At 42.3% G+C, this 27805-nt stretch overlaps 1 protein-coding gene across 1 annotated transcript; it reads right to left on the bottom strand.

Annotated features, from left to right (window-relative positions):
- Positions 1-961: 961 nt before the first annotated feature.
- Positions 962-16622, bottom strand: TMEM38B (transmembrane protein 38B). The gene is made up of 6 exons (XM_069001250.1): positions 16434-16622; positions 12011-12167; positions 9268-9452; positions 8395-8482; positions 6280-6397; positions 962-5328 (listed from the first exon to the last, which is right to left on the bottom strand). Exons 1-6 carry the CDS (start codon positions 16537-16539, stop codon positions 5122-5124), a joined length of 861 nt encoding a protein of 286 aa, XP_068857351.1. The 5' UTR covers positions 16540-16622; the 3' UTR covers positions 962-5121.
- Positions 16623-27805: the final 11183 nt, after the last annotated feature.

Raw genomic sequence — 27805 nt, 5'->3', positions numbered from 1 at the left:
GCTAAAATGTCTGTTCCCATCTTATAAGCCCCCTTTAGGTACTGCAATGCTGCTATGAGGTCTCCCGAGGCTCCAATTCTCTCAGCCTGTCTCCATAGGACAGGTGCTCCAGCCCTTTAATCATTTTGGGGACTCATTCCAACAGGTCCATGTCTTTCCTGCACTGGGGACCCCACAGCTGGAGGCAGCTTTGCAGGTGGGGTCTCACTTGAGCACAGCAGAGGGGCAGAATCCCTCTTTCCTTGCTGCCCATGAGCTGTGGGATGAGCTCAGGACGGTTGGCTGGAGGCTGGGGGTGTCCAGCCTCTCACCCACCAGCACTTATCAACACCAGGGGTCATGCAGCCTAGCTGCAGGTTGTTATCACACTAGATTGCAGCAGTTTTTATTTGGGATGTCATTTTGATCACCATATTCTACTTCCCGACTGTAGATAAAGCCCACTGGCAGATCAGTGTGTAATAGGCTGTTCTTGCCTGGGAATATTAATGTATTTCTCTGTCAGCCTTCATATTACTATCTATTCCTTGCTGAACAATTTCACGCATTTCACAAAAGGCTTTTGATTGCTTAACAGAGCAGTTTTATCAGAACAAATGCAAATTACTATTTACAACACATTTTTGATTCTCATCTTGGTGTCAAATGCTGTTTCTCTGTTGCTACTCATTTTAAGACTTCACTTAGACCTCAGAAATGAGGATTCACCTTATAAATTAAGAGTATTCACTCTGAGTAAATCTTGCATTCACTGTCTAGACTGTTGGAAGATGTTAGATTTCAGCACTGCCCTTATGCTGAGCAGATTCAGATTCCTACAGAAGACAGATGTTTGGAATTCTTGAACAACTATGTCTTGCCTAATAATACACTGAAGAATCACATTTCAGATGATGGTACTGCTTGTGTGACATCCTCCTATTTCCACTTTTTTCCAAAGAAATGAAATGGAGAAAAAACGGAAGAGGAAAGCAAATAGCATTTATTGTCTAAAGAAACTTCAGTTGTGATACTGAAGCAAATTTTAAGGTTTTTCTTTTTACAGAAACTGGTTGTACTTAATAGAAACTACTAAGAACAGCAATTGGATTAATCACGAATATGCCCTTCTAGCCCAAGAATTGAGCTGATAAAGCAACTTCTGAACGACTTATTTTATACAGGCACAAGGCAGCTTCTTCTAATTTTACCAGGTTAATAAAAAAATTAGATACAGACAACTAGTTCATGTGTGCAGCTGTGCTGAATCTGACACACTTTACCAGAACAGTTATAAGAAGTTAACAGAATTCTCACACAAAGAAGTTTACCCGAGATAGAGAACTATTGGCATGAAAGCTGGGAATTGTTTATTTAAGGCATCCTGGACACACTGTATTAATGTCTCCTACAGAATACAGGTTAAACCCTGAGCAACTGGTTATCTTCTTCTGTGTTACAAAATGTAGTTCTCAGAATACTTGCACGTAGATACTCAGTATGGAGCTCTTTTGAGCACCCATTCTTCAGCAGCCTGTGATACCTTTAAACACAAAGTTTTGTTTTCATGGTGCATAAAACAGGATTTCTGTTGGCATAACTTATGTTCTGTTTCACAACAATAAACATTTTTGTGTGTATTGTGTGTTGTGTATTACTTTTAAGGTGTTCAGACAAGAAAACATTTTTAAAATTTTAATACTGTTATTTTTAACTCTAAAAATGAATACAAAACAATTTATTTTCCCCTCTATTTGTAAACTTGTTAAAAACTTAGTCTAAGCATATTTTCACATTGACTTTGGCTAGGAATAGCCAGTTTTCAGGCAGAATTTCACAGATGTGCAACACAGTTCCATACCACAATCCCATTCTGTATGGTTCATGTGATCTAAAATACACAATTACACCTATTCAAAAAGACATCCAAAACTTTAAAAAAACATGGAAAGGCAGCATGTGCTGGTGTTGCTTGATAACTAGCTGATTGTTATCTAGTTAATTGGCAGCTTCAAGTTAATCCATGACATCAAGCTACAAAAAAATGAGACACAAAGTGAATACCCCAAGCATTTATAACTGAACACTAAGTTTCAGTGTAATATGTAAGGAATAGGACTACTACTTTGTCCAGAGTCTGGGGTGTTTTGTTTTAATTTTTCAGTGTTAAAGAAAATACTAATTTTAGCTTTCAAGGTATAGCACATTAGCAATGAAGTTGGATTTCAAACTGAGTTCAGTGCTGTTGGTCATCACCATGGAAATGTGACTAGACAGGCACAAGAAATTTCTTTGGTACTCTTATTTTTCTTTTCTCTAAGAACAGCACTGGTGACAGCTTTTCCAAATTTAGAGATGTACCTGGAACTAGAACTTTGCCTTTTCAAATCAGATCTCCCTCCACATTCTCTTTGGCATCCCTGCACGAAGATTAACCTAACCCCTCTTTGCTGAACAATACTCTTCAAAGCAGTACTCTCTGAAGAAAATAGTCTGATTTTGTAAAAATAGTTTATTCTAAAAATTGGCACATCGATGAAAAGACTCCTCTGAAAAGATTCTATTCTTATGTATTGTAACATCTCCAAAATGCCAAAGTTCTCAGTTATGAAGTGTATGCTACTTTAAACTGCTTCCCATCTTGAGCAAAAAAAGACGGAATAAGTGGAAAGCAGCAAGATTTCAGCAAATGCTAATAAATACTTCCAGTGCTTCTGACATTAAAGAATAGTTCAGGTTGGAACAGACCTTAAGGATCATCAAGTCAAGTATTAACCCAGCATGGCTAAGGCCAACACTAAACCATATCCCCATGTGTGACATCTACGTGTCCTTTTAAATCCCTCCAAGGATGTTTACTCCATCACCTCCCTGGACAGCCTGTTCCAATGGTTTTCAACCCTTTCTGGGAGGAAATTCTTGCTCACATCCAACCTAAACCTCCCCTGGCACTGCTTGAGGCCATTTCCTCTCATCCTGTCCCTTGTTCTGTGGGAGCAGAAACCAATCCCCCCTGCCTGCTCCCTCCTGTCAGGGACTTGTGCAGAGCCACAAGGTCCCCCCTGAGCCTCCTTTGCTCCAGGCTGAGCCCCTTTCCCAGCTCCCTCAGCCTCTCCTGCTGCTCCAGACCCTTCCCCAGCTCTGTTCCCCTCTCTGGACTTGTTGATCTTTCATGTTGTGAGGGGCCCAGAGCTGCCCCAGGATTTGAGGTGTGGCCTCAGCAGTGCCCAGCACAGGGACAGTCACTGCCCTGCTCCTGCTGCCACACCACAGCTGGGACAGCCCAGGGGCCATTGGCCTTCTTGGCCACCTGGGCACCCCTGGGCTCATGTCCAGCTGCTGTCACCAGCACCCCCTGGGTCTTTTCCAGCTCTCCAGCCACCTTTTCCCCAGTCTGGAGCTGCAGGGGACTGAAGGGACCCAAGGGCAGGGCCCAGCAGTTCCCCTGGGTGTACCTCACCCCACTGGCCTCATCCCATGGATGCAGCGTGTCCAGGTCCCTCTGCAGAGCCCTCCTGCCCCACAGCAGATCCACGCTCCCGCCCAGCTCGGTGCTGTCAGACACTGACCGAGGGGCCCTCGATCCCCTCCTCCAGGCCTCTCATGAAGATGTCAAACAGGCCTGGCCCCAGTACTGATCCCATGGGAACCCCACCGGTGCCCAGCCCCAGCTGGACGTCCCTCCCTTCCCCCCCACTCCCCGGCCCTGCCATCAGCCAGTTCTTCCCCCAGAGAACAGGGCCCTGTCCATGAGCAGCCGCTTTCTCCAGGAGAGGCTGTGCGAGAAGGTGTCAAAGGCTTTGTGAAGTGCAGCTAGACACATCCCCAGCCTTTCCCTCAGCCCTGAGCCGGTCACAGGAGGGATCAGGTCAGTCAGGCAGGACCCACCTCTCCTAACCCCAGGCTGGCTGGCCCTGATCCCCTGGCTGTCCTGTACCTGCTGCTGGTGGCACTCAAGGTGATCTGCTCCATGAGCTCCCTGGCACTGAGGGCAGGCGACAGGCCTGTAATTCCCTGGATCCTCCTTCTGCCCATTGCTGTAGATTTATGTCACATTTGCCAGCCTCCAGTTAACTGGGACCTCCCCAGTTTGCCTGGACTGCTGGTAAATGATTGGAAGTGCCTCAGCGAGCTCTCTGCCAGCTCCCTCAGCACCCCTGGGTGGATCCCATCCCACCACTTGGGAGTGTCCAGCTAGTGGAGGAGCTCACTGACCATTCCCTCCTGGATTATGTGGCAACATTCTGCTCCCAGCCCTGTCCTGCAGCTCAGGGTGCTGACTAAACAAGGTAAATGTACTGTCCAGTATTCCTCCTTCTAATGAAGTTTGTCTTTGAAAAGAAAAAAGTGCATACACTTGGATAAAAATGCAGGCAAAAATGTCTAGTTCCTGATGAACCAGAAGATAAATATAAACCACTTGTAAAACACCAATGTGGCATGAAAAACACCTACATCTCAAATGCTTGCAAATAAAGAGTCCAAGTAAGCCAACAGCAAAAATATTGAAATGTTTCTACTTGCTAACTGTAAAGATTTTTTTTTAAGTGTCAGATATTTTACTTTCATTTTAAAAAATAGAAGAATATTGAAAAATATTTACTTAAGGAAATGAAGAAAATTTAGACCAGTACAAGGTGAATTACAACAATAATTCAGCTATTTTTCTAGTTAAAGGCATTAATTCGGTACATTTTTATGGTTTTACACAGTGCAATGTGATGAAGCCTTACTGAATGACTTTCTTATTTGGGACGTGCTATAGTGAACACCTGACAGTGCAAATCAGTGTTCTCAAAATGAAACATCAGAACTGGGAGATAGGAAGATGTGAAACAAGTGAGATAGTGGGAAAAAAGTAACAAATATGATTGTCACATTTCTGAAACTATCTTTTTAACGTATAAGCATTTGAAGTTATCATAAATACAAAAATTAATAAACTTTTAACCACGATAAAAATTTGTAGTTTTAACTTACAAATCCAACATGTGCATTTACACATAGCTTACATAACACATTCCAAAAAGGCAAACGACAACACAGCCCTTTTCTCATTTCCTCAGAGAAACTTCTCAGCCAGCCTACTCTGGAAGACAAACATCTTCAACGGTCATGGCCATCACAGGGATTTTAAGTCACTTATTCTGTTTTCTTTGCTTGTTTTTTCTTAGCACCCTCTTGGTGCTGCTCAGAAGGCTGGTCACAGACTGAAGAGCCGTTGGAAGATGTGGCACCTTCACCCTTCACTTTGGAAGGTGTCTTTCGCGAGCCAAAAAAGATTTGGCCCAATGCAGCCTCAAAGGGAGCAAGTGGAGAAGTTGCACATCTTGTCAACATCATTTTTACCTACGAAGAACAAGGATCAAGTTACAATAAAAGTTGTGATGGCTTCACAGATAAGTTCAAAGCTGAACGGGTGTATGCCATTTTTAACTTTACACACAAGGATGAGGCCATGCCACCAATAACAGAAGCCTGCTCACTTTAGCTGAAACTGGCCAAAGAATGCTCTTTTTTCTGACCAACACTTCACACAGCTATGAAGGGGATTCTTCATCAGGAACTGTAGCAACAGGACAAGGGGGAATGGGTACAAATTGAAAGAGGGAAAATTTAAGCTGTATACTAGGAAGAAATTCTTTACTGTGAGTGAGAGTGGTGGGATACAGGTTGCCCTGAGATGTTGTAGATACCCCAACCCTGGCAATGTTCAAGGCCAGGTTGGATAAAGCCTTGACAAACCTGGACTAGTAGAAGACGTCTCTGCCCATGGCAGGGGGATGGAACTGGAAGACCTCTGAGGTCCTTTCCAGCCCTTAATATTGTATAACTCTATGATTCTATGAGCTATACACAAATGTGCACAAAAAATTTCTCTGTAAGATTAATCATCCTAAGAGTAAATCACATTTAAGGCCATCCAACTAAGGTGAAGAGCAACTTTTATGTGTAAGTTTTGTGCCTTGTTCAAACTGAAAAACCGCAAAGAGAGTGGCTTCCTTCCATTTAAATTGAAAGAACGGAACGTGTAAGGACCCGAACATACAGGTGCATAACCAGACTTTAATTAGAATTCCAGACAGCCATTCTCATTCCATAAAGTTCAGAGATTTAGCTGGGCATCCCTCAGGACACATAACTTGGAATCAAGATTGAAAAAATTGTCTTTTAGATCTGGGTACTGGACAAGTTTATATTGCAACTGTTTCTATGGCTTTCAGAGACATGACAACTTTCTAAAAATTAAGTAAAATATTTTCTGTTATTTGGTTACTAGCAACACTTTCCAATTCTTACCTTGAAGACAACAAGAAAGATGGTGTATAAAAACACAAGGTTGTGTCTTGCTATTGGCAAGTACTGTCTGCGTTGCAGGGTGAAAAGAACTGCTCCTATCAAAGTTACCTTCACAGGGCTAGAAATCAAACAAAGAACATCAATTTCTCTTCTCTGCTCTACAGTGGAGCTGCCTGCGTGCAAAAGATTTCTGAATGGAACTAATGAAAACTTGTGGTAACAGAAGTAAGATCCAAAATCCAGCTATAATTAAATTAATATTTTCACTTTATATACTATTAATATGCTTTCTGTCCAGACAGCATAAAGTCCAGCACTACTCTGCACGTGCAGCTACCTCCTATTTGACAAATCCTCTTCAAATCAATGCTTCTATTCAGACTTTGTATGCCAGCTTGCTTCTCTTCTTCCTCTCCCAATGTATCTTATTGAAGAGCTAAATCACAGAGCTCACACTACTTGGACTAGACAAAAAAACAGGTTCCTCTACTATACTCCAGGAGTTAGTTACTCCAAGGAGCTGCTTAAGGTGTTGAAGAGCAACATAGTCCAAGTCTTGGTCCACAGTAACACTCCAGCAGCTCTAGGGCTGTGTCAGCTTAGACCTGACTGAAGCCAGGCCTGTGTTATCAGGTTTTGTCAGCACAGCTGTGCTGACCTGAGACATGAGAAGATTTCCAGTCTGCTTCCAGTTTACAGCAATCTTTGTTGTGGTACTAAATCCCTTCCTAGGTACGCATTCAGAAAGCAAGAGATCTTTGGTCAGATCTTATCCAGTGGCCTGACTGGCAGAATTATGTGCATTTCTTAATCTGCATGTGACATGTACAGGTGACATTCCTGTTATCACAGAACATCTACTCTAGATTTGTTCTTCACTGTCTTTTCAGCAACCAAAAAACTGCATCAACTTCCTGCTCAAGAAGCCCAAAAAACAGACCTGTGCACACAGGCATCTTGTTCATTTGCAGGATGTTAGGTACTTTTAACTTTGTAACTTAGCTCAATTTAATGCTCTTAATTTATACGTAAACAAAACTTTTAAAATCTTTTTTGAGTTACTTTGAGCCATTCCCACAGTGGTGAAGGAGAATATATGCAAGTGATGCCAATCATTAAGCACTGCTCTAGTGTTGCACCTGTAAAGACAATTTTATTTTGGTCTACAGTGCTATTTTTGACAGTAAACTTCTCCTTCTGAAAGTTTACTTTCGAGACTGCCATTTTAGGCACTGACAAGAGAAAGTGAAATTCTAAATACTTAGAATTTTGGAAAAAGCTAAGAACTAACACAATCCACAAAAAGTTGAAATATTGCCAAAGAGAAGGTTTCAAATGTCTCAATTCCTGTGTCTAGGAGTGGCTGCACAGAAAAGCAAGATGGCTTTTTAAAAAAATAAAATTATTATTTTTAAAGACCTGACTGTAACCTGGGAAAGATCAAAAGAATTTTAGGAAATTATCACAGTGACCTTATCTTGACTTACAATAATAGCTTGTGGCTTTCCAGCCTGTTTCAATTCTCATTTTACAGAGAAAACCAGGAGGCATGTAATATTCCCTATTCTTTGCTTCTGCAAGAGAAGTAACTTTTCCCATCTTGCAGGTCATTTTTGCTATACTGAATAACCAATTTGTACCTTCTCAAATAATTGATGTCTTTGGAGGAAAATAGCACTGGCAGCAAAAGTAAGAGTGACAGTGTTCAAAGGAAGCCATCTTAGTGATGCTCAGAACATACACCAAAATTCACTTGTGTATTTCTGGTACCACTGTACTTTCATTTTGGATAGAAGACCATGTCCCTGTAAGACAAACTGAGTCAATACTGCTTTCTAGCAACTCCCCACAAGCTCTTTACTGCTTTCTGACAAGTTCTGTTGACTTGTCTTCCCATTTGCTGCTCTTGTGCTGTGAACATAAAATGAATAAAACATCTGCTAAAAGTCTCAAAGACCATCATCCCATCTTTCAGAGGATACAAACCAAAACAGAGTGCAAATATGTCCTAATGCTTTGCTTTTTTTTTTTGGCTTCAACCACTAAAAGTGAGCATCAACACAACGAGTTAGCAAAACAATAGCTAACATGTTGCAGCTTTTTAAAAAAACTTACTAGGACATCTTCAGGAGCTCATTGGTTTCAGGTTTCCACACTCCTCTCACCAGCTGCTCGAAGTTGGAAATTAGGCCACCACCAGCACCTGAAATTGCAGAGATTTATGGTAAGTTTCCACTGGCTGCTACCACCACTATGCCATTGCTCCCAGAAAAACTCATGACACCAGGTGCTAAAGGTGGCACCAAAGCCCAGACTTAAAAAGCCTTAATCCAACCTTTCATGCAAACAAGACTTGAACAATGGCCACGAAACTTCAGAGGTTGAGATACTCAGCAAGAACCTCAGGTCTACCTTTAAGTGACAGGATCTGAACACATGCACCCATCACATTCACATGTGTTGCTTCCCACAGTGGCACAGAATCAAGAGCTGCACAACTGCTTTCTGAAGTGACCCTGATGGTGTGGCTGCAAATACAGCTGTCAGGAAGGTGGCTTCCAGAGTTGTACTCCAAACAGCAGGCAGGAAAGAAGGGTCATCCCCATGTTTAAAATCAGGTAATGGTCACAACCCAAAAACCCGAGATAATCTCTCTTCTTCAGCCTCATGCAAGGACACAGGTCCGAGGCAATAATGCTGTTGGAATGTTCAGCAGTAGCTACACAGTACATTTACTTCTTTATTGTCATCAACTGCCCATCCTACAAGGTCTCGTAAGACCTTCTGATGGGAACTCCCCCCAAAGACCTTCAATGTCAACCTTAATCCAGGCAGAAAAACTGCAGCACAGGCTTTTTCCTTGAGGGGACATGAGACTGCATCAGCACAACCATGCCCAGCACAGCAACAGTTCTGCTGAGGGGCTAGATGTTTAAACACCACTCCAAAAAATCCCAAACTCTCAGAATAAGATGTTATGCACATTACCTCTGGCCCAGCCCACAGCTACCAAGACAAGCCAGGCATCTTTGTAGACAATGTCTGCATGTGCAATGCCATCTGTGATCTTCCACGTCCTTGTCACTTCTTTCATTCCTGCCACCAGAAGACGAAGAGGCAGAAAGGAAAAGCACCGGCAGAATATGTCCTCTGGGCAGTAAAACACTAGGTACCTGAAAATTATGAGAAAAAACCCATCAGCCACATTTTTGCTAAGGAATTATCTTTTAATAATCTTTAAGGATAATTTTGGAATATGACTAGCAATGCTTGAACTACTACTGACAACTCAAAGTCTTGTGGTACACACCTTGGAAAAAATTTGAGTAGCTTCTGAGCACACTTGAGCTCTTGCACCAAAACCAAACGCTATTGCCTCATTGTCCCAAAGAATCCATTAAAGTCCATGGGAAACATATTTACATTTTTCCAATTGTTCTACACCTTATATATCACATTTTTATAGTCCAAGTTATTTAAGTGGCGTCCGATTGACTTTGTGCGGTTTATTTTGTGAGTTATTTTTTGTTTAGCTCAGTGTAGGGGGTTGTTTTATTTTGGGGATTTTTTTTTTTAATAGGATTACAACAGGGTGGTAAATGAAATGCTGACTCTGTGCTTCCAGACTGTAGGTACATGGAATTATATAACTTTAGCAAGAATGCCTCCACTAGTTAGTGTCATGCTAGATGAAATGCATGGCTATTTTTAAACACACTTAACATCTTAGTACTCACCAGTTCTAGCTTTTCCAGCTTGCCAATTACAAACACATTTCTTTATTCAAAGCATTGATTGCTTTTAAAACCAAGTAAAGATGGCTAACAGCTAAATCCTAAAATGACAGTACATTTTAAAAGATTAGATTATGTGGTGTTTTACTGTATCTCTTCAATAATAAATAAAATTCAGGTCTTCCTGAGACATTCACAAAAAAACAATCAAGATTAAGTATCTTGATTAAGTTATCTCAAGTAGATTATTTCAGCACAGGAGTAAGAGAGTAATAGTTGCATAAGAGCAGAGAAAGTGTTTTAAAAAAAGGATTACTTTTTGTTTTCTTAAAAAAAAAACCAAAACCAAAAAACAAAACCAAAAAAAACCACTGCCCATTTGCTTTAAGGTTTTTGAGCTCAGTCCTGCCTACCAAGAATTTCTAAGGCCGTTCCCTTTATCTCCTACTATAACGTCAGATGCCTCTGTAAGCAACCAGGCTTCAGCTGATACTAAGCCAAAGATGTAGAGAGAGGATGTACCTCAGAGGCTACTACAGACAGCCATCTAAGCCACCTACTCACCACACAACTCACACCAGAATTAATTTACATCTGTAGAATGTGGGTTTAGGACCCTGAAGCACAGGTTAGAGGACTGAAGCTGGCACTGAAGACCCACCACGGCATTTCTGCCTGTAATCTCTGCTAACAGTAGATGCCGCTGCTCTACAGACTATTTAGGAGCATTCCTCAAGGCCAGCACAACCCCACTCTGCAGTTTCTAGCGTGGCTTGGGGAATTTCCCTTCTCGTGATCTGGGACCAGGAATTAAGGTCATTATACTCACGAAGAGGGAACTTTGTAAAGCTGGAAGCTTAAAACGTTTCATAACGTTCACAGCTCCTCACTAAAACCTCGTTTAATTTGCACAGCAAATCACATTTGACCATGGTGAGTTAAACAGAAATCCCATTCTCTTCAAGTGTACTCCTAGCTCATGTCACTTGACAAAAAAAAAGCAATCAGTCTGCCCACATCAAACTAACTGAACCACAGGCAGGTTCTGTAGGCTCTGTTAATAATTCACTAATTAATATATATTATTAATTGCACCTATTTGTCTAAATCAAATATGTCATCCTCTATTGCAACACAAAGACCAGAAAACTAATACATATACACAGAGAAAAACACTTGCTTTCACTTTAATGAATTTGCAATTGTGAAACTTAAGGGGCTAGTGGAACTAAAGGATTTTAAGCAGGCCAGACTCTCCAAATGTTGTGATTGAGCTTCCTAAATTCAAAACCCCACTGCTCCTCATAATTTTTGTTAAGTTTGATGTTTTCTTCAAAGATAACTTTCTGGAACAAATTAACTCCACTGGAAGGCCACATTTATATGAAAATAACTCCAGCATTTTTTTTTTAACTCCAAAGCAGGCCAAATTGCCACATACTTGATTCAATCATACCATTCAGCTCACTACTGTCTTCTACCACAACACCCACCCACTTGGGAAGGAATGAAATACAGAAAAAAAAGTATGTGTCTGGCAGTAGAAACTGGAGGAAAGATGTGTCTTGGAACTCCAGTTACAGGAAAAGTCCAAAATTTTTACATCAGCCAGGCTCTGGTTTTCAAGAGCTACTTCTGAAAAACTTGATTGCTTTTATGACTTACCTATGCTCAGCAAATCAGCAACTCAATTCATTTCATTAAAAGGTAATGTTTTCAGCTGTTTGACCAGGAATACTATAAAAACCCAAGGCAAGTCTAGTCTAGCAACGCAGCATTTTGTTGCACAACAGGCTGTAAGAGTTGCTCTCTATTCCCACAAAACAGCATCTTACAGCTGCTGTGACACTTTGGATAAAAGAGACAGCATCCAAACCCACAACATTTTTAAGTCAAAATGCTGATTTACATGGAACCTTGATGGTATCGTATCAGTTTACAGCATATAGCTTCCTTAGAGCCAGTATTACTCATCCTACCCAATTGTGGCTGCTTACCAGACTGAGGATGCCAGTAGAATATTTATGGTCTTTGCCAGAAATGCTACTGGAGGTTCACCAAGCATCAACGAAGACAAAACTGAACCCCCAAAGCAATAAAGCATTGCACTAAACCAGCAGGCCAATGGACTTCGGACTGACACTTCCACAGCTCCTGTGGAAAAAAAACGCATAAACAGAGATGAAAACTGGAGAATAGCAGCATGTTTTGAAGGTCAGTATTTTTCAATTTAGCTCCTTCAGGTAATGAAAAATCCTCAAGCAATCAGCAGGCTCTCACAGGAAAATTTTCCAGAGATACAAACCTCAGGGTACGGTGACTTTAACTTCCACCTCCTAAACAGAAGTGAAAGGCTGATGACGTGTTCTCTGAACATCTTTTGTGCATTAGTTTGTTACATCTGGCTACCAAGAAGAAAAAGCTTTCAGAGCACGGCAGCAAGGTCTTGTTGTTAATAGCCTGACACAGGGACACACTTGCTTTCAAATTTGTATTAAAAACACGTAAGTGGCTGATCTAAACAGGATTGCTAACATTTGGACGGTTATTCTAGGAATTCCATTTCTGCTTTAGAGTGTTCCAAGAATTCAAGGTAACTGGTTTTCCTTTTTTCTCATAATACCCTGCTGTGATTGCTGGCCAGAATGAAAACAGCATCCAAGATAATTATCAAATAGTTTTCACCTGCACTCTTGAAGAGAGGAAAAAAGGTTACCTTGAACTATAATAATAAATGTAAATTTCCCTCATTATTAAAAGGTTGACAGTTTTGTTTATTTCATTACCTTTAAAATGAATTATCCCTTTAAAATGCAAGTGAACTATGTCAAAAATATTGACAAAAGTATTCAATATTAAAAGATTATACTGGAGGTAATGGGATGCATTAACCATTTTCAGAGAAAAAAAACATTTTACCAAAGCTAGAAATATCCTCAAGTAGTCATCTTGACTATTTCCTTCCACTTTAAAAGTTCAGTGTTGCCAAAGCTTCCCCTCTACACTGGTGCCCAGCTCTGTTTGCCTGAACGAGTTTAATTTTCCATAGTCCAAAGGCTGAAGTTCACAAAAGCACTAGTGTCTGCCCCAAAATGAAATTTGACATCCGTTCCCAATTCAGAGTAGAAACTTTGGTTTTTCAGGCATTTCTGTGGGAAAAGAAGATTCTTACCCAAGATGAGAGGCTCAAATATATAAAAATATTCTCAATACAATTCACTAAATATATTAATAAGATTGTTCCAGTTTTAGTGCTTGCATAGATATTAAGTATTGCAGCACTATCTAAATTCCCATGTAACAGACAATTTATAAAAATAAGTACTCCTAAGCCTTACATATCTGAATATAACATAATATCTCTTTTATAACTGGTTTGTAATTTATTTTTCAAACTGCAGTACCTGGTGCTCCAAGTGCTGCAAAATATTAATGGCTTGTGTTTGCTACTTTTGGAGTGGATTTAAAACTAGATAGGTATCTGTTCTCTCTTCAAATCCATTCTCCTGCCTTTCAGCAATCACCAGCTTCTCCACACTTCCTCTTCCCCACAGCTAGCAACAAGTGGTTTTCAGTTTTGAGGGCACATACAGGAATTACAGCTATTATTACCAGATTGCCCTCTATGATTAAGCTCCACAGCAATGAAAATAAATTTCTTCATTTTACAAGTAAACGAACAAGAGACTGGAAACTCTACTGCACTTCAAGATTTTTCTGTTGGTCAACACTAGAATTGGCTCAAAGGCCAGTATTTAACAATTCATACCTGTTTTCTAACAAGGAATATACCCAACACAGAAGGCAATGAGGCAAAAAACATTTATACTAATTTAAAGATCATCTTAGTATTGCAACTTAAATTATGACAGGGGCGTAACCTTTCAGAAGACAAACTCGGTTTTAAGTAGGTCACATGTTTTTTACACAAAGTGATCATTTATATTTGTCCTCTGATGCATCCTGGAAAATTAATGAGGCATCACACAACCATGCAAGGGTGGATCTGCCAGAAGGCCACTAGCCCTACAAACTTACGCTTCAGAAAGTTAAGGAAAGGTTTCAAAACACAAGGACTAATTTTGAATACAGTTTTAAATATTGTTCCTGACCATCAGTAACATTAAAAAAAAAAAATCAAAACACCACCTTACCAACTATTTGTCAATAGGATAATATCTGCCTTAAACTTTTCAGCATGTTCCAAATAGGCAATCAGGAATGCATACTACACACACACCTAAGGGAGCAAACCAGGAGGATTTGTACAGGTTTTTCTAGTACCCCCATTAAACCACACACAATACCATTGGTTAAGATAAAGGATTTATAGAGTCAGACTTAATAGAGCAAAACTATGCTGAAGAAATTATTTCTCCTCAAGTCACCTGAAACACATCATAGAAAAATGGCAAGAACAAACCAAATACGACACATTCTCAGCCATCAACACCTTTTGCAGCCCCCCCATCCCAAAAAAAGAAAACTGCCAGTTCTACAACTGGCTGGAGTTACAAGCAAGCAACTCCTATGCCATCCTAAAAGCACTAATAAAGAACTCTTATTTTAAAACACGCAGAAAGCAACAAGTTGGTTGTCACTGCTGTAGCTTGCCAGTAGTCACAATGAGCAAGAAAGCCTGGCTAGGAGGATTGGAAAAGTTCCAGTTAGTGTGCACCCATCCATGATCCAAATGCCCACACCAAATCTGATTTTAAGCAGCAGGGGTGGGTTGGTATTTTAATGAGACAGTCATCTGGGATAAAATAAACATGGCTGTAACTTGAGCACATACTTCTTACATCACCAGGCACTCAAGGCTACCCCGTTATTTCCCTGTCAAATATAGCTACTGTTTTAAGTTTCCAAAGAGAACATACAACCTAGACAGTGTTAATCGACAATAATATATCCATACTGAGTATTCAAAATAACTGCTATTTCCCTTATGATTTAATACTCAGTTCAAACCACTTGGGAAGTGAGAAACAGGCCAGCAGGCAGTCACCTGGATTACAGTTATTAATTCCAAGTATTAGAAAATACTCAAGCATTCAAGCCAAGAAGAAAAAAACACAGAAGCATGGATCTGAGCAGACTTCTGACAGCAATTCTGCTTTCCATAAGTGTTGTCTCAGTAAAGTTATGCTGATGCAAAGCAGAGAGGCCTCTCATCCTGGTCTTTAGGAGTGCCCATTCCAGAGGAAAGTTTAAAAGTATTGCATGATAATGTCAGAAAGTCCCTTTTTAAATAGAACAAGACACATTACACAATGCCACAGGCCTGCACCTGTTAAAAATTTTAGCAGTATTAACAATGTTTGGTGAAGATGCTAGAATACCTAAGCACTTTACACCAAGTCCTCACAGCCTGTTAGGTGAATTTCCTCAGCAGAAAGTCAAAATTCACCACAGAACATTTAGCAAGGGAGCAAAGAACAAGCTCTCACTAAACAAAAACATTGCAGAGCCCTAGAAATCTGAGGCAAGCAGCAGCTCCCAAATTTGCTATCCCAAATTTTTTAATCCCAAAAAATTTAACCCCAAAAAAGGCTTAGTTTCCTACACAGTTATCACCTGGGGTGCACGGTTACTATAAATATGTCCAAACCCACACCACAAGTAGTTTGATTCTAAACATTGAAACAAGGCCAGTCTCTCTGTTTGTGACAGCAAAAAAACCAAATCAGGCTTGGGGTTAACAGCCACAGTGCAGATTTTCTAGAAGAGAGCACGTAGGGACTAAAATGCCATGATGTGTTCTCACACAAAAACTCATTCGTGGAAGTGGAAAGCTTTGTTAAATTCACTTTACAATCTATGGGGTACAACGCTGACAAGCCACTGACCAACCCATGAGAATCCTGAGCTGTTTCCTACAAAGCAGAACTGCCTTAACACCCCCCTGCACAAACAGGGGGTGTGAAGGATGTAAATTCCAGTATCTCCGCTCTCAGATGCAATTCTGGGCAGAGAGGTATGGGCCTGTGTTACACACACCATCTCTGCACCCATAAACCGAACTTAGAGGGGCCTTAGCCCTTTCACTCCTGAGACTTTAAGACTGAGACAAATAAATAAATAACTAAAAATTAAAATGTTTTCAGCGAAACTCCTGGCTGAATTAGCCAGTGCCTCCTAAGTTCGGGAAAGCGAGAAAAGCTCGGCTGGGTGTCTTCTGCGGGCAATAAGACGTCGCTTATGGACAGACGGGCTAATGCAGGCGGCAGACAATCCCATTTACACGGCCACGGGGTAACTGGGACGGCGGCTCCCCTCAGGGCCCCATCCTCACCCTGCCGGGGCTGGGCACCCCGCCGACACACACGCACACGGTGCAGGGCCGGGGGAACACGGAGGAACACCGGGATTGGGATGGGGGTGTGGGGTGTCCGCCCCGTCCCGTCTCGCCCCGCTCACCCCGCTGCTCCTTCAGCGCCAGGACGGAGGCGACATAATGCGCCAGGTCGAAGAAAGGGAACATGCGGAGGCGGGAGAAGCTCAGCGGCACCTGCCACAGCTCCATGGCCGGGCACGGAGCTTCCCGGAGCGGGTGCCCGGGACAGGAGAGGCGAGCCAGCCCTCAGGAGGAGGCTTGGCCGCTCCCGGCCGCCGTCAGCGCGGGGCGGGGCGGGGCGGGCGCGGCGCCTCACGGGCCAGTCCCCTCCCTCAGCCGCGCGGCGGGGCTCTCTGAGCGCCCGGGGTGCGTGTCGTGCCCTTTGTTTGCCTTTTTTTGGTCAAAGTGCTGCTAGTCCTGCTCCATGCGCAGTTTGAGATCGGTTGTGGCCTCCACCGGAGTCCTTCCTGCGTTTGTGCAGCTTCTGTGCGCGCACCTCGTGCACAGGGTACTTGCCCTGATACATTTTTCTTTTTTTTTTTTTTTCCCCTGTTGAGAATTTCTGAAGCTCATCAAGGATATTTAGCATTACCAACGTGTATTGTCGGTTCCACCTGTGGCCTTTCCCAGTTTGATGCCATCTATTTATCAGTTACTGAGGGTGTTGATGTACACCAGGTCCTGGTCAGAGCTCAGCAGAAACACTTTAACGCATCTTTACATATATTTTGGTAGTGAAGGCCATTGTTAACTTTGCCTCCTGAAAGATCTGTATCGAGCATTGCACCAATCCCACAGTATTTTCAGCAAAACGAGTTTGCTCCTGAGCTTCCCAAGTGAAACGTTTTCAAAGATCTGCGAGCTCCAAGATACATTGCTTTTTGTTTGTTCACCAAAATAACTAACTTAAAGGAGCTGAAGGATATTTGTGTACTCAGGATGGTTTGAGTTGCAGGGGACCTTAACACTCATTCATGGGCAGGGACACTTTCCACTAATCCCAGGTTTCTACCAGCTCTGTCCAGCCTGGCCTTGGACATTTGCAGGGATCCAGGGACATCCACAGCTTCTCTGGGCACCCTGTGCCAGGGCCTCACCGCTCTCACAGGGAAGAATTTGTTCCTCACATCTAATCTAAATCTATTCTCTTTCAGTATGAAGCCATTCCCCACCTTATCCTCTCACTGCATGCCCTTGTGAACATCTCTCCCATCTTTCTGACAGGCTCTCTTCAGGCATTGGAAAGCTACAGTTTTGTCACCCCAAAGCCAAAGTACACTAACTTGACACTGTTCTTGATGGAACACTGTTAAGGTTTGTTGTTTTCATCTTTTCTGCATATTAACCTTTTTCTTTTTTTCTCCTCTGGACATGGAAGTTAAATTTATGTGGTCGTGAGTTTTTGGCTGATTTTTCCCTACTAAATTTCCTCTACACCATTTTTGTCTTTTCCATTCACTTCCACAGCCTGGTGAAAAGAACTCTTAAAGGCTCTAAGTTTTGCACACTGTATGGGTGAAGCTGAGCAAAGCAATCTGAAAATGTGCAACTTTCACAGGTGCTCTTAACCTTGTTCTTTGCCTACCAAGAACTAATTTCAGGAAATAACTGGAATTGTGGAATTGTTCTGGGGAAAATATTTATGCCAGTTAACATAGCAAACACTTGAACTTTTCCCAGAATAATTTCAGCTTGCTATTCATAGCAAGCTATTATTTTCATTGATTGGCCTTTTATCAGTACAATATCCACAGAATAAGTTCCTATTCTCAGTGTCTCTTCCTTTGTGTGCATCCAGTGACTCATTTGCTCCATGACAATTGACCCATGTGCATGCAGCTCATTTCTATTTCCTGTCTATTTCCATCTTCATTTCATCTACATGAAGAGATCATAACTTAGTCAAAGTGATCTCTTACCCGTCATTAACAAATATAGTTCTTACTTTCTGTCATGCTTGTGTGCAGACACAGAAACCCGAGTTTGTTTTCTAGAGCAGAATATCGACTTGCCCCAGTTGATAATAATAAGACATAATGCATTAGTGAGCTGCATTCTGTGGCAGAAATCGGTTCAGCATCGTATTGTTTCCCCCTGAGCAGGGCTGTGTGTCCGTGCAGCTGCAGCCGCGGAGCTCCTGATGGGATTTTAAACGATGTAGGCGTTTTCACTCCTTGCAGTACTGGTTTATCCCCACCGAGTGGCATCCGTTTCATTCCTAGGCAGTGAAAACTACTCAGGCTGTCTCGTATGTGTTCGTAGAAGGAGAGGGAGAGAAAGAAAAATGGCAGTGACCACAAAGAATCTATAATGGCACAAAAAGAAGTCGCCATTTGGGCCAGCAGCATCTGCTCTGCAGCCACCACTGTGCCTGCAACTTGTGTACGTATACTCAAATTCTTCAACATGCCAGCAGTGATACCTCTACTGGTGCTATTTTGCAGCAGATCAGCAATACTTACCTGAACTTTCAATTTTTAGTCTGGTCCTCAAATACATAATCCTGCCTTGTCACTGCACCCAAAGTTGCTCTCCAAAGCAGAGTTGTGCTGCTTTTGGCTGGGCTAGAGTTAATTGCCTTCCCAGGGGCTGGTGTGGGGCTGTGTTTTGGATTTGTGCTGAACTCGGGGCTGATGATACAGAGATGTTTTTGTTATTTCTGAGCAGGGCTTGCACAGAGCCAAGGCCATTTCTGCTCCTCGTGATGAGGAGACCCAGCCAGGACAGGAGACCCCAGCTGACCCAAGGGACATTCCAGACCATGGGACATCATGCTCAGTGTATAAAGTGGGGGGAAGAAGGAAGGGAGGGGACATTTAGAGAGATGGTATTTGTCCTCCCAAATCACCGTGATGTGTGGTGGGACCCTGCTCTGCTGGGAATGGCTGAACACCTGCCCAGGCATGGGAAGCAGGGAATTCATTCCTTGTTTTGCTTCGCTTGTGTGACCAGCTTTTGCTTCCCTTATTAAACTGTCCTTATCCCAACCTGTGAACTTTTACCCTTCCAGTTCTCTCCCCACTGGTGGGAGAGTGAGAGAGTGGCTGCTTGGGGCTGGGCTGGTGGTTGGGGTTAGACAACACAGAGGTAGCTGGTGTGGAGGTGGATCTCACAGCAGTGAGGTGAGAAAGTGTGTTAACCGACACAGTTAAACAAGAAAGAAGTTTTGGTGCGTTTTCTGCCTCCAGCTCCAGCAGGAACTAAGAGCAGCAGTTTCTTTAAGACTGCTAGTAACCAGGGAGAGATTCCTCTGTGTTCAGGGTGGCATCTTAGCAGAGTAGAGGAAGAGCAGAGGAAGCCACTAGAGAGAAATCAGATCACAGAACACAGTCTGTAACAAAAGTAGAGTAACAAACAAGAAAACTTAAGATTTGATCAATTTTCCCAGCTGTCCTGGATATTTCAGCAATAATTTAAAGATAGCAGGGGATAAAACCTCTTAAATAATCCTGTTCATCCTTGAGCCAACTATACAGATGCTGAGAGAATGTGGCAGTGTGAGCTGATGGTATTAGTGTGTAAGCTAGGTACACTTGTCTCTGTTTGTGTGATTGACACAATTTTTGTGTTCTGCTGATTTTAAACTGGAAGAACAGATGCCCCTTTCTTCATTTCTTGGGAGCAAGCTAACAATAAGGTAGCACAGAATACCCATAAGAAATTTAAAGATGGACTGGTTAGTATACTGCTGTGTTGTATAAGTGTATGAAATCAAAGCACAAGCCTAAACTGACTCTCTTGCCCGAGGAATGTTATCCTGACCTTAAAAAACCTCACTGTAAACACCTACTGAATAGTTACCCAACTTGCACATTCTCCAGAGTACTTTTCAGCAGGATTATGCTAATTTTGTGCTTGAAAAAAAGGATCTGTGTACTTAGCATGGAAGTATAGCTGGTAAAATTGCTGCTTAATGTCGGATATGTTTATTTAGTCTTTTATTTCGTAATGACTGTTGGGATCCTACAGACAGTGGCCTGGAATTGAAAAATGGTGTCTTAGGGAAACAAAGGATGAGAACTTCTTTAGTATATTTCACCAATATGTCTCAAAACTCTTACTGTTCTTCCCAAAATCAGGAAATTAGAAGTATTCTCTTTTTTATTAATTATTAGATTAAATTTATTTATCTTTTAAGAAGAAGATCTCTCAAACTCAAGTCTGTGTGTCAAAATCAAGTCAGGTGAAAATAGTAATCTTTGTCACATAAGGAAATAGACATTTCCACTGTCTGCTCTCATCCTGCCACATTTGTGATTTGTAGCCATCTGCCACACTGCTATCTGTCTCCTTCAAATCGAATTCTTGCAGTTTTCTGCCTTGTTTCCCTGTTTTCCAACAGTCTTTTATCCCCATCAAGCTGCTTACTTTGATATTCTAGTACATTTTCCCTTGTTTCCTCTCTTGCCAGCACCATATATTCGTCAACCCTGCATATTTCTTTCAGTATCATTCCCCCACAGCTTACCTGGTTTTCTTGGTTTCTCCATGCCATCATCAGCATTTACTCGTGGCTTAGTACACCTCTCAGTCTCCCGTCTGTCTCTGAGAATCTAGCTATTCATTCCACTCTTGTTGCCTTGCTTGTGTATGCCTTCAATCAATACTCATATACTCAGGCCCCACCTTTACACTTGTGTACCTTCCCTCTTCGTGTTTCACTCCTGTTGCCTTCCTTCTTTTTTCACAGTTTTCCTCCAGAAAGTCAGGTTCTGTCTCCTTTCAGATTTTCTGAAAAAAAAAATTGAGAAAATAAATCACAGGAAGTTCAGATGGCCAATTTTCTCCTAACACAACTTTACTCCGGTTTATTTTACTTGTGCACTGGTTAGTGCCAATCTAAATTGCAAAGCGGAGAAGTGATGGGGTTTTTTTAAACTGAGCAGTGGTGTTATTTGACTTACATGCACCTCAGATCCCTCCTCCCTCATGCCAGATTAGATTCTCACAAATATTTAAGGATCCATTTAAAATTTCTCTTTTCTACCGCCTTTGAAGCAGCAGCACTGTGTTCATTCCTAGCTGAAGCCTGGGACTGTAGCAGCTGTAGCCAATGCTGCTGGCTCTATCCAGGAGCTCCCTGGCGTCTAATCTTAGGTCATGGTCACACAAGTAGGCAAAAGTGTGTACTTCAGCCTGTAGATGTATACAAAAAGAGTTTGTGTGTCTGAAAAAGAAATACCTGGAGTATTTTGTATCTTTATTGCAATAGTAAACTCAGTCATGACTTCACTTAGAGCTGAATTCATGTTAACAAAAGTTAGGATCTTGGCTGCTAAGCCTCTCCTTAGCACATCTTATTCCTTAACAGTATTCTTTTTGAAAGGAGCTGATTTATAGAGTGGACTTTAACTGTTATTACTTTGTTTTTCTCTCTACTGCATCATTAGATATATCACTTGCTGATTAGTTGATAGGACTCAGACAAGCTCCACCCTGTTGATCCAACCAAGATTCAAAGGATGCTTTTCCCCACAGTTGTGACTTTACCTCAGCAATGGCATGCAGGAGTGCTCTACTGTCACTGTCCTGTAATGTTCCCTGGGTGAGCTTTTATCTGTTGTGTTGACTTGTGATTTAGCTCCAGCAAACACAGAGCAGCCTCCCTGTCCTCTCAGCAGGTACATGATTCTCAGGACTGGGTGCTCAATACACCTACTGTGCCTTTCATCAGTGTAGGTAATTCACCAGTCCCACTCTACCCACATGAGCATCTCTTCTGGGTCTGAAAGCTGTGGGCCTGCTTCATCCAACTGCTCAGGGTTTTCTTTTTCTGGAAAAGCACATGTCAGTGATAATCACTGCTGAGTAGTTTCAAGGTTGTAATCAATCAAGGTTGGCAATACATTCTTTACATATTCTTGTTATGTATTAGCATTGTATGTCACAATATTACTTAAGAGTTTTAAATGAATTGCATTAAACTCCCTGTATATACACAGCAAAATAAACATCCTTGCCTACAGTGACTCACTATCTCTATAAACAAAAGAAAGGGGGTCTGGGGCAGGTCATCCCTGAGGTCAGGAGAAACACAAGGGAACAGAGCAAGACCTTCTCCTCAAGATTATGCTACTTACTCTGTTTATCTCCTTTGCCAAACCCTCTCCAGTCTGATCTCAACCAAGAGCTGCTGTAGAAGGGAAGAAAAGGATACAGGAAGACCTCAAACAGGACAAATGACCAGGCCTGAAACTACTCCCATGCAGTAAGTCCTGTGCATTCACTGGCTTTTCTCTGTTGCATACATCAGTAGGGCAAAAGCCGAGGTCTTTAAAGTTCATTAGATGTCCGTGGATTTTAGGTGTTCCAAGAGCTCCAGGCATGTAGCATTCAGGGAGCATGGGATCTGGGATTACTGATTGTCTCAGATTTAAAATTATCTATTTAATCCGATCTATTTATATGAAATATGACACAGTTCATAAAAAGACTGTGTAGTTTGGATCACATCTGATAAGCTTCGCTGCTTCCCAGGGAGAGGAAGGAAAGCAAGGGACATTTCCATTCATACTGTGAACACAGATGCTTCCATCAACATATGACAATTTCAAAATACTCTTTATATTTGAATTTAACCTGGTAATCTTACATTTCTGATACTTTTTTTTCTGCTCCTTTGCCTAGTTGCTCCATTCACAGTGTTATTTAGAGCTAATTTTGTTAAATACTGATATATATCAGCCTTGTGATGCACTACACATTCAGCAAATGAGATCTCAAAGAAGAGCAATGCTGGCAAGATACTGATTTCTACCCTATCAGGTAAACTTCATGTAATAGCGTAATGCAAGTGCAGCTGAACCCAGGACTGGACCTGAGATGACAGCTTCAGGACAGTCATTTTTCCACCTCCATTTGCTTTCATTAAATGGTGTCCAGAGGTATTCTGCTTTGGGCTGCAGGACTGAACAAATAGTCTGTTATGCATGAGAACAAGAGGAGCTGTCCTATTTAGGGTGGAGTGCAGAGCAACTGTCTTCTTTCTGTCTCCCATTTTCCCTTGCAACAGCAAAGGATCTGTGGAGATACTTGACAGAGTCCTGGACAAACAACTCTAGGTGAGATGGCTTGAACAGGAGGCTTAGACCAGATGATCTCAGGAGGTCCCTACCAATGGAAACAGTTCTGGGATTGCTTTAATTTTGAAAATATTTTTTTCCATACCCTTTATATGTTTTTTCTTATAGTTGTTTCCTGACCAATTCTGCCTACAGCAAAGAGGATGTAAAACCAAGCTGGGACTCTGTCAGCTCCTGCAGAGGGACGAGTCCAAGCTGAGAGTTGTGAGCTTGTGTCTGCAAAGTCACTGCCCATTATTCAATAAATTTCGAGTACATCGTCAATCTAATTGGACAGATGAGGGTGTGTGTGTGCTCAGAAGCTGTCTAGTGCCATAGCTACCATCTGACAAACAATTTGTGGACCATACTTCAACTACTAGATTCTGGGAAGGATTAGTTAAGGAGAAAAAAAAAAAGCAACATTCAACAGGAAACAGACTTCTCATTGTGCCCCTTCATTGTATATTCTCCGTGTTCCCTTTTCTGCTCAGTGGCGCAGGCCAGTTTGGGACACTCTAAATTGTCAAGAGCAGCAAGGGGTTACCCGGAGAGTGCTTTGTTTGGCAATACAGACGGCTTTTTTTGTTAACTGACTTGAACCCATTGTCTGTGCATCCCCCTCCCAAACCTCTCTCCTGCCCTCACCACCCTTATCCCCAGCCCAGTTCACCCTCCGCAGATCCCCTTACTCTGGGTTCATGAAGTACAAATTAGCATAATCAGATTATCTGCATGGGGTTGTTCAGCACGGAGCTGAAAAGGAAGAAAAGAAAAAGTGGCTGACAAAGAGAAGCCCTGAGGAGGGCAGAGCGGGTGGCATTGCTGTTGTGCTGTGGTGCTGAAAACTTGCACCTGCATAGCAAGCAGATCCTCTTCTCACTAAGGACTCTTAGATGGTATTAAAGCATAGGAATTAATTGGGGGGAGGGTAAGGAGACTGAAAGGATGGCAAGAGAGCTGGGATGGAGGGGGAGGAGAGGAGAGGAGAGGAGAGGAGAGGAGAGGAGAGGAGAGGAGAGGAGAGGAGAGGAGAGGAGAGGAGAGGAGAGGAGAGGAGAGGAGAGGAGAGGAGAGGAGAGGAGAGGAGAGGAGAGGAGAGGAGAGGAGAGGAGAGGAGAGGAGAGGAGAGGAGAGGAGAGGAGAGGAGAGGAGAGGAGAGGAGAGGAGAGGAGAGGAGAGGAGAGGAGAGGAGAGGAGAGGAGAGGAGAGGAGTTCTATTAATGTAATTATCTGGACTGGGAATGTATGGTTTGCTGACAGATAAAAACAGTGATTTCTATTCATCATGGAGAGGAGATCATCTTGGTAATCTGGGCTATCAAGATAAGACTTTTAGAGTCTCTGCAGGAGACTGATAAGAAACGTGGTAGGGAAAAAAAAGCCAGTTGTCTAGGGGCAGGGTATGTGTGTGGGGTGGGGGTGGGGTTTTCCTGGGCATTTTCTGTGGTGGTCTTGCCTTGCTAAGAGTAGTAAACGATCTGCTTGATTGCCTTAGTGCCTGCCCTAATTCTCTTCTTTCTGCCCATGCTGGGAGATGAACGCTCCCAGAGGACTCACGACTCAAATCTGTAGCCACAGGTTTTAAAAGCAGCTAGGGGCTCTACATGCTTGTGTATTCAGGAACATGAGGTTAAATGACTTGAAGGTGCCTGTTTTTAAAAATATCTTCAGGCTGCTTCTACACTGCCAGCTCTTCCAGCTGACTTGTCTGACCACTCACCCTCATCTTTCTGATGTATCTTAAAAGCATGCATGAGCAGAGATTACAAGAAAAACACCCCAAAAAGCAGTCATGGCAACCCTAAAATGTTTTAAGTTGAGCCCTCAAGATCAAGAGTCTTACTGACAGCCCCAGCACTAGACTTTTTCAGTACTTCAGAGAGTCAGGATAAAAGGAAACATAAATGTCAGGGTAAGTCAAGCTTTGAGGCAGTATTTATGACAAAATCCTGCCTAACTTGAACCTGCAGTTTTCAAGAGGAAGTATTGTCTTTGGTTTGATTTATCTTAACAGCACCACACAGAGAGCTGCTGGAAATATTTAACTGATGAAGTTGTGATAAATAGGAGAGAAACCTTTTTCTTTTTACTATTATTTTAGGAGTATTTTCACTTATTTGAATTTAAAAATTTGACTTTAGCAACTTACAGGTGTACTGTTGAGGGAAATAGAAAACATATTTGATAATCAGAAACATAATATAATGTCTGTGTTGGTTCGGGAGCCTGTACTTTTGGGAAATATTTGAAATTAATAGGAGCCACTATTTCAGAATTACCTAACTGGCCACTTGACTTACTTGTTAGATGTAAGAGAAACAAGGTGGTGTTACTCTGTTTTCTGCAGCTGACATATAGAGGAGTCATAGAGAAGAAATCTGTGCCCCTACAACAAGTGTAGTGTCCATCCAGGTTATGTCTGGCATGGTTAATTCATCCTCCATGCTTTCGCTGGCAATCTGTCTTGTTTCACTTTTCTCACTTATATTATTCTTTAGTCTGAAAGAAGAATCATTTTGATTATAAAGGCAAAATTTGTAGGGTTTTTTTGTATGTGACCTTAAATGAACTTCAAGATGGATTTCAAGGAGATGATAAGGGTAACACAGATCAATAGATAATAGATAGAAAGATATAAAAACAGACATGTCTGCTTTCTTTGTGTTTGCTGTATCTGTGCAGCTATTCCATTCAAAATTGTCAGGTAGAATTATGCTGCTGAAGTTACCTGCCGTGACTTTCTCCCCTCACTTCTAAACCTGAGAGCTGGGGAACACGAGTTTGCATTCCACATGTCTGTGCAGAAAAGTGGCCTTTGGGCCATCCTGTGCCAAGCACAGTGGCTGGGCATGTTCTCCAGACAGCAGCTGGCTGCTCTTCTGTGCCTGAAAATTTGGGAAAAATGTTTGCAGCACAGCTCAGGAGGAAGAGCCAGAGCAGGCAGCTCCCTTCAGTATTGAGTTATTTCAGTTCCCTTTCGAGTGGTGGGAATGTTTCCCACCCAAGCAGGCTGTGCCAACACCAAGTGCTCTTGGCAAGTCCAATCTGCCAAGCTCACTCTCTCTATAGGGAACTCTCAACTGGCAGCTGACTTTTTGCCATTCAGTCCCACAGAGATCACTGCAAAGCCTCTCAGCTGGACCAGATTCTTCCTTCTGAAATACCTGTTAACCTATAGGCAGTAAAACATTTCAGGTCACGGTCAGCTGGTCTGAGATCCTGTGGTTAACTAGGTCTGATTGCCTCCACTCAAGGTGCTTTTAGGCATTGCACCTGAGAGTTCAGGTCTTTCCCATAAGTGTAAAGCTTTTTAAAGCTGGAATTTAGTGGCGTGAGGTCTTGAGCTGAGGGAATCCATAGGTTACGTTCTGGTTGGTTGTATATCAATGTATCAGAGCATGGCAATTCTGTTGTGGTCTGAAGGCAGAGCTAATATTGTCTGCTCTTGGCCTTTCTCACCCCCAGAACTGAGCACTGCTGTCTGCCAGGGTTTGCCAAATACAGTCACCAAGAGAAAATAATGCTAATCAACGTCTACAGACAGGGTTGGAAGCAGAATGCCTCCCTGGAGACTTGCCGACTGCAGGCTGTCATCCTTTAGCTTTTCATTAAGGTTTTAGGCTACCTAAGAGTCTGTCTTTCAACGTGTAGAGTGGGGAATTTCAGAGCAAGTGAGGGACCTTCCTCAGCTCTGAGATACTGTACCCCCAGGTGTCTGCAGAAAGGTGGGTGCATGGGAAACCTCTGCTGCCCTGTGCTTGTGAATACCTCTCTGCATTGCTTGCCAGCATGAAAGTCACAGACTTCATCTGAATCCCAGTGCAGTCCATGCTGAGATCCACAGGACCCTCACTGACTTCTTCCTGTCCTTCATCCTTAAGCTCTTCTGTGCTGTTTTGTGACATTGACACTCAGCAGGACAGATGTACCTGGGAATGGTTGGCTTCTCCTTGCCTCTCTTTCTGGCTCTCAGTGCTGAGGGGTCTCTTCTCTGAAGGAAGTTTATCACAGGGTCCTCTTTTGTGCTCTGCTGGGTTTGCAATCCAAGGCAGTGAAACAAACTGTAGAGGAACGGGATGTGCATTTGTGCTCACATATGGAAAGGGAGTGGAGTGAGAATACAATGGGATGAGGCTCTATTCTTTACAGAGAAGAGTTGGACCAACTCAGAGTGCAAAGAAAATCCTGCCCTTGGCTTACAGAGAGAACAAAAGTGAATAAATTCAACCAAATATAGGTATTGATTGAGCACAGGGCAATCTCTACCTTCTGTAACCCAAGTAGTTTTTTGAGCTGCTTCTTCCACCCACCTTCTCCCTTCCGATTCTCTCAGCACCTGCTGTATCAAAAATACAATTACACCCTTGAAAAGTGACGGATTTAGACTGTCA

The sequence above is a fragment of the Aphelocoma coerulescens genome (genome assembly GCF_041296385.1).
Source record: "Aphelocoma coerulescens isolate FSJ_1873_10779 chromosome Z unlocalized genomic scaffold, UR_Acoe_1.0 ChrZ, whole genome shotgun sequence".
Lineage (NCBI taxonomy): Eukaryota > Metazoa > Chordata > Aves > Passeriformes > Corvidae > Aphelocoma > Aphelocoma coerulescens.
Note: the sequence above shows the minus strand (reverse complement) of the source record. Positions and strands in the feature narration are given on the sequence as shown.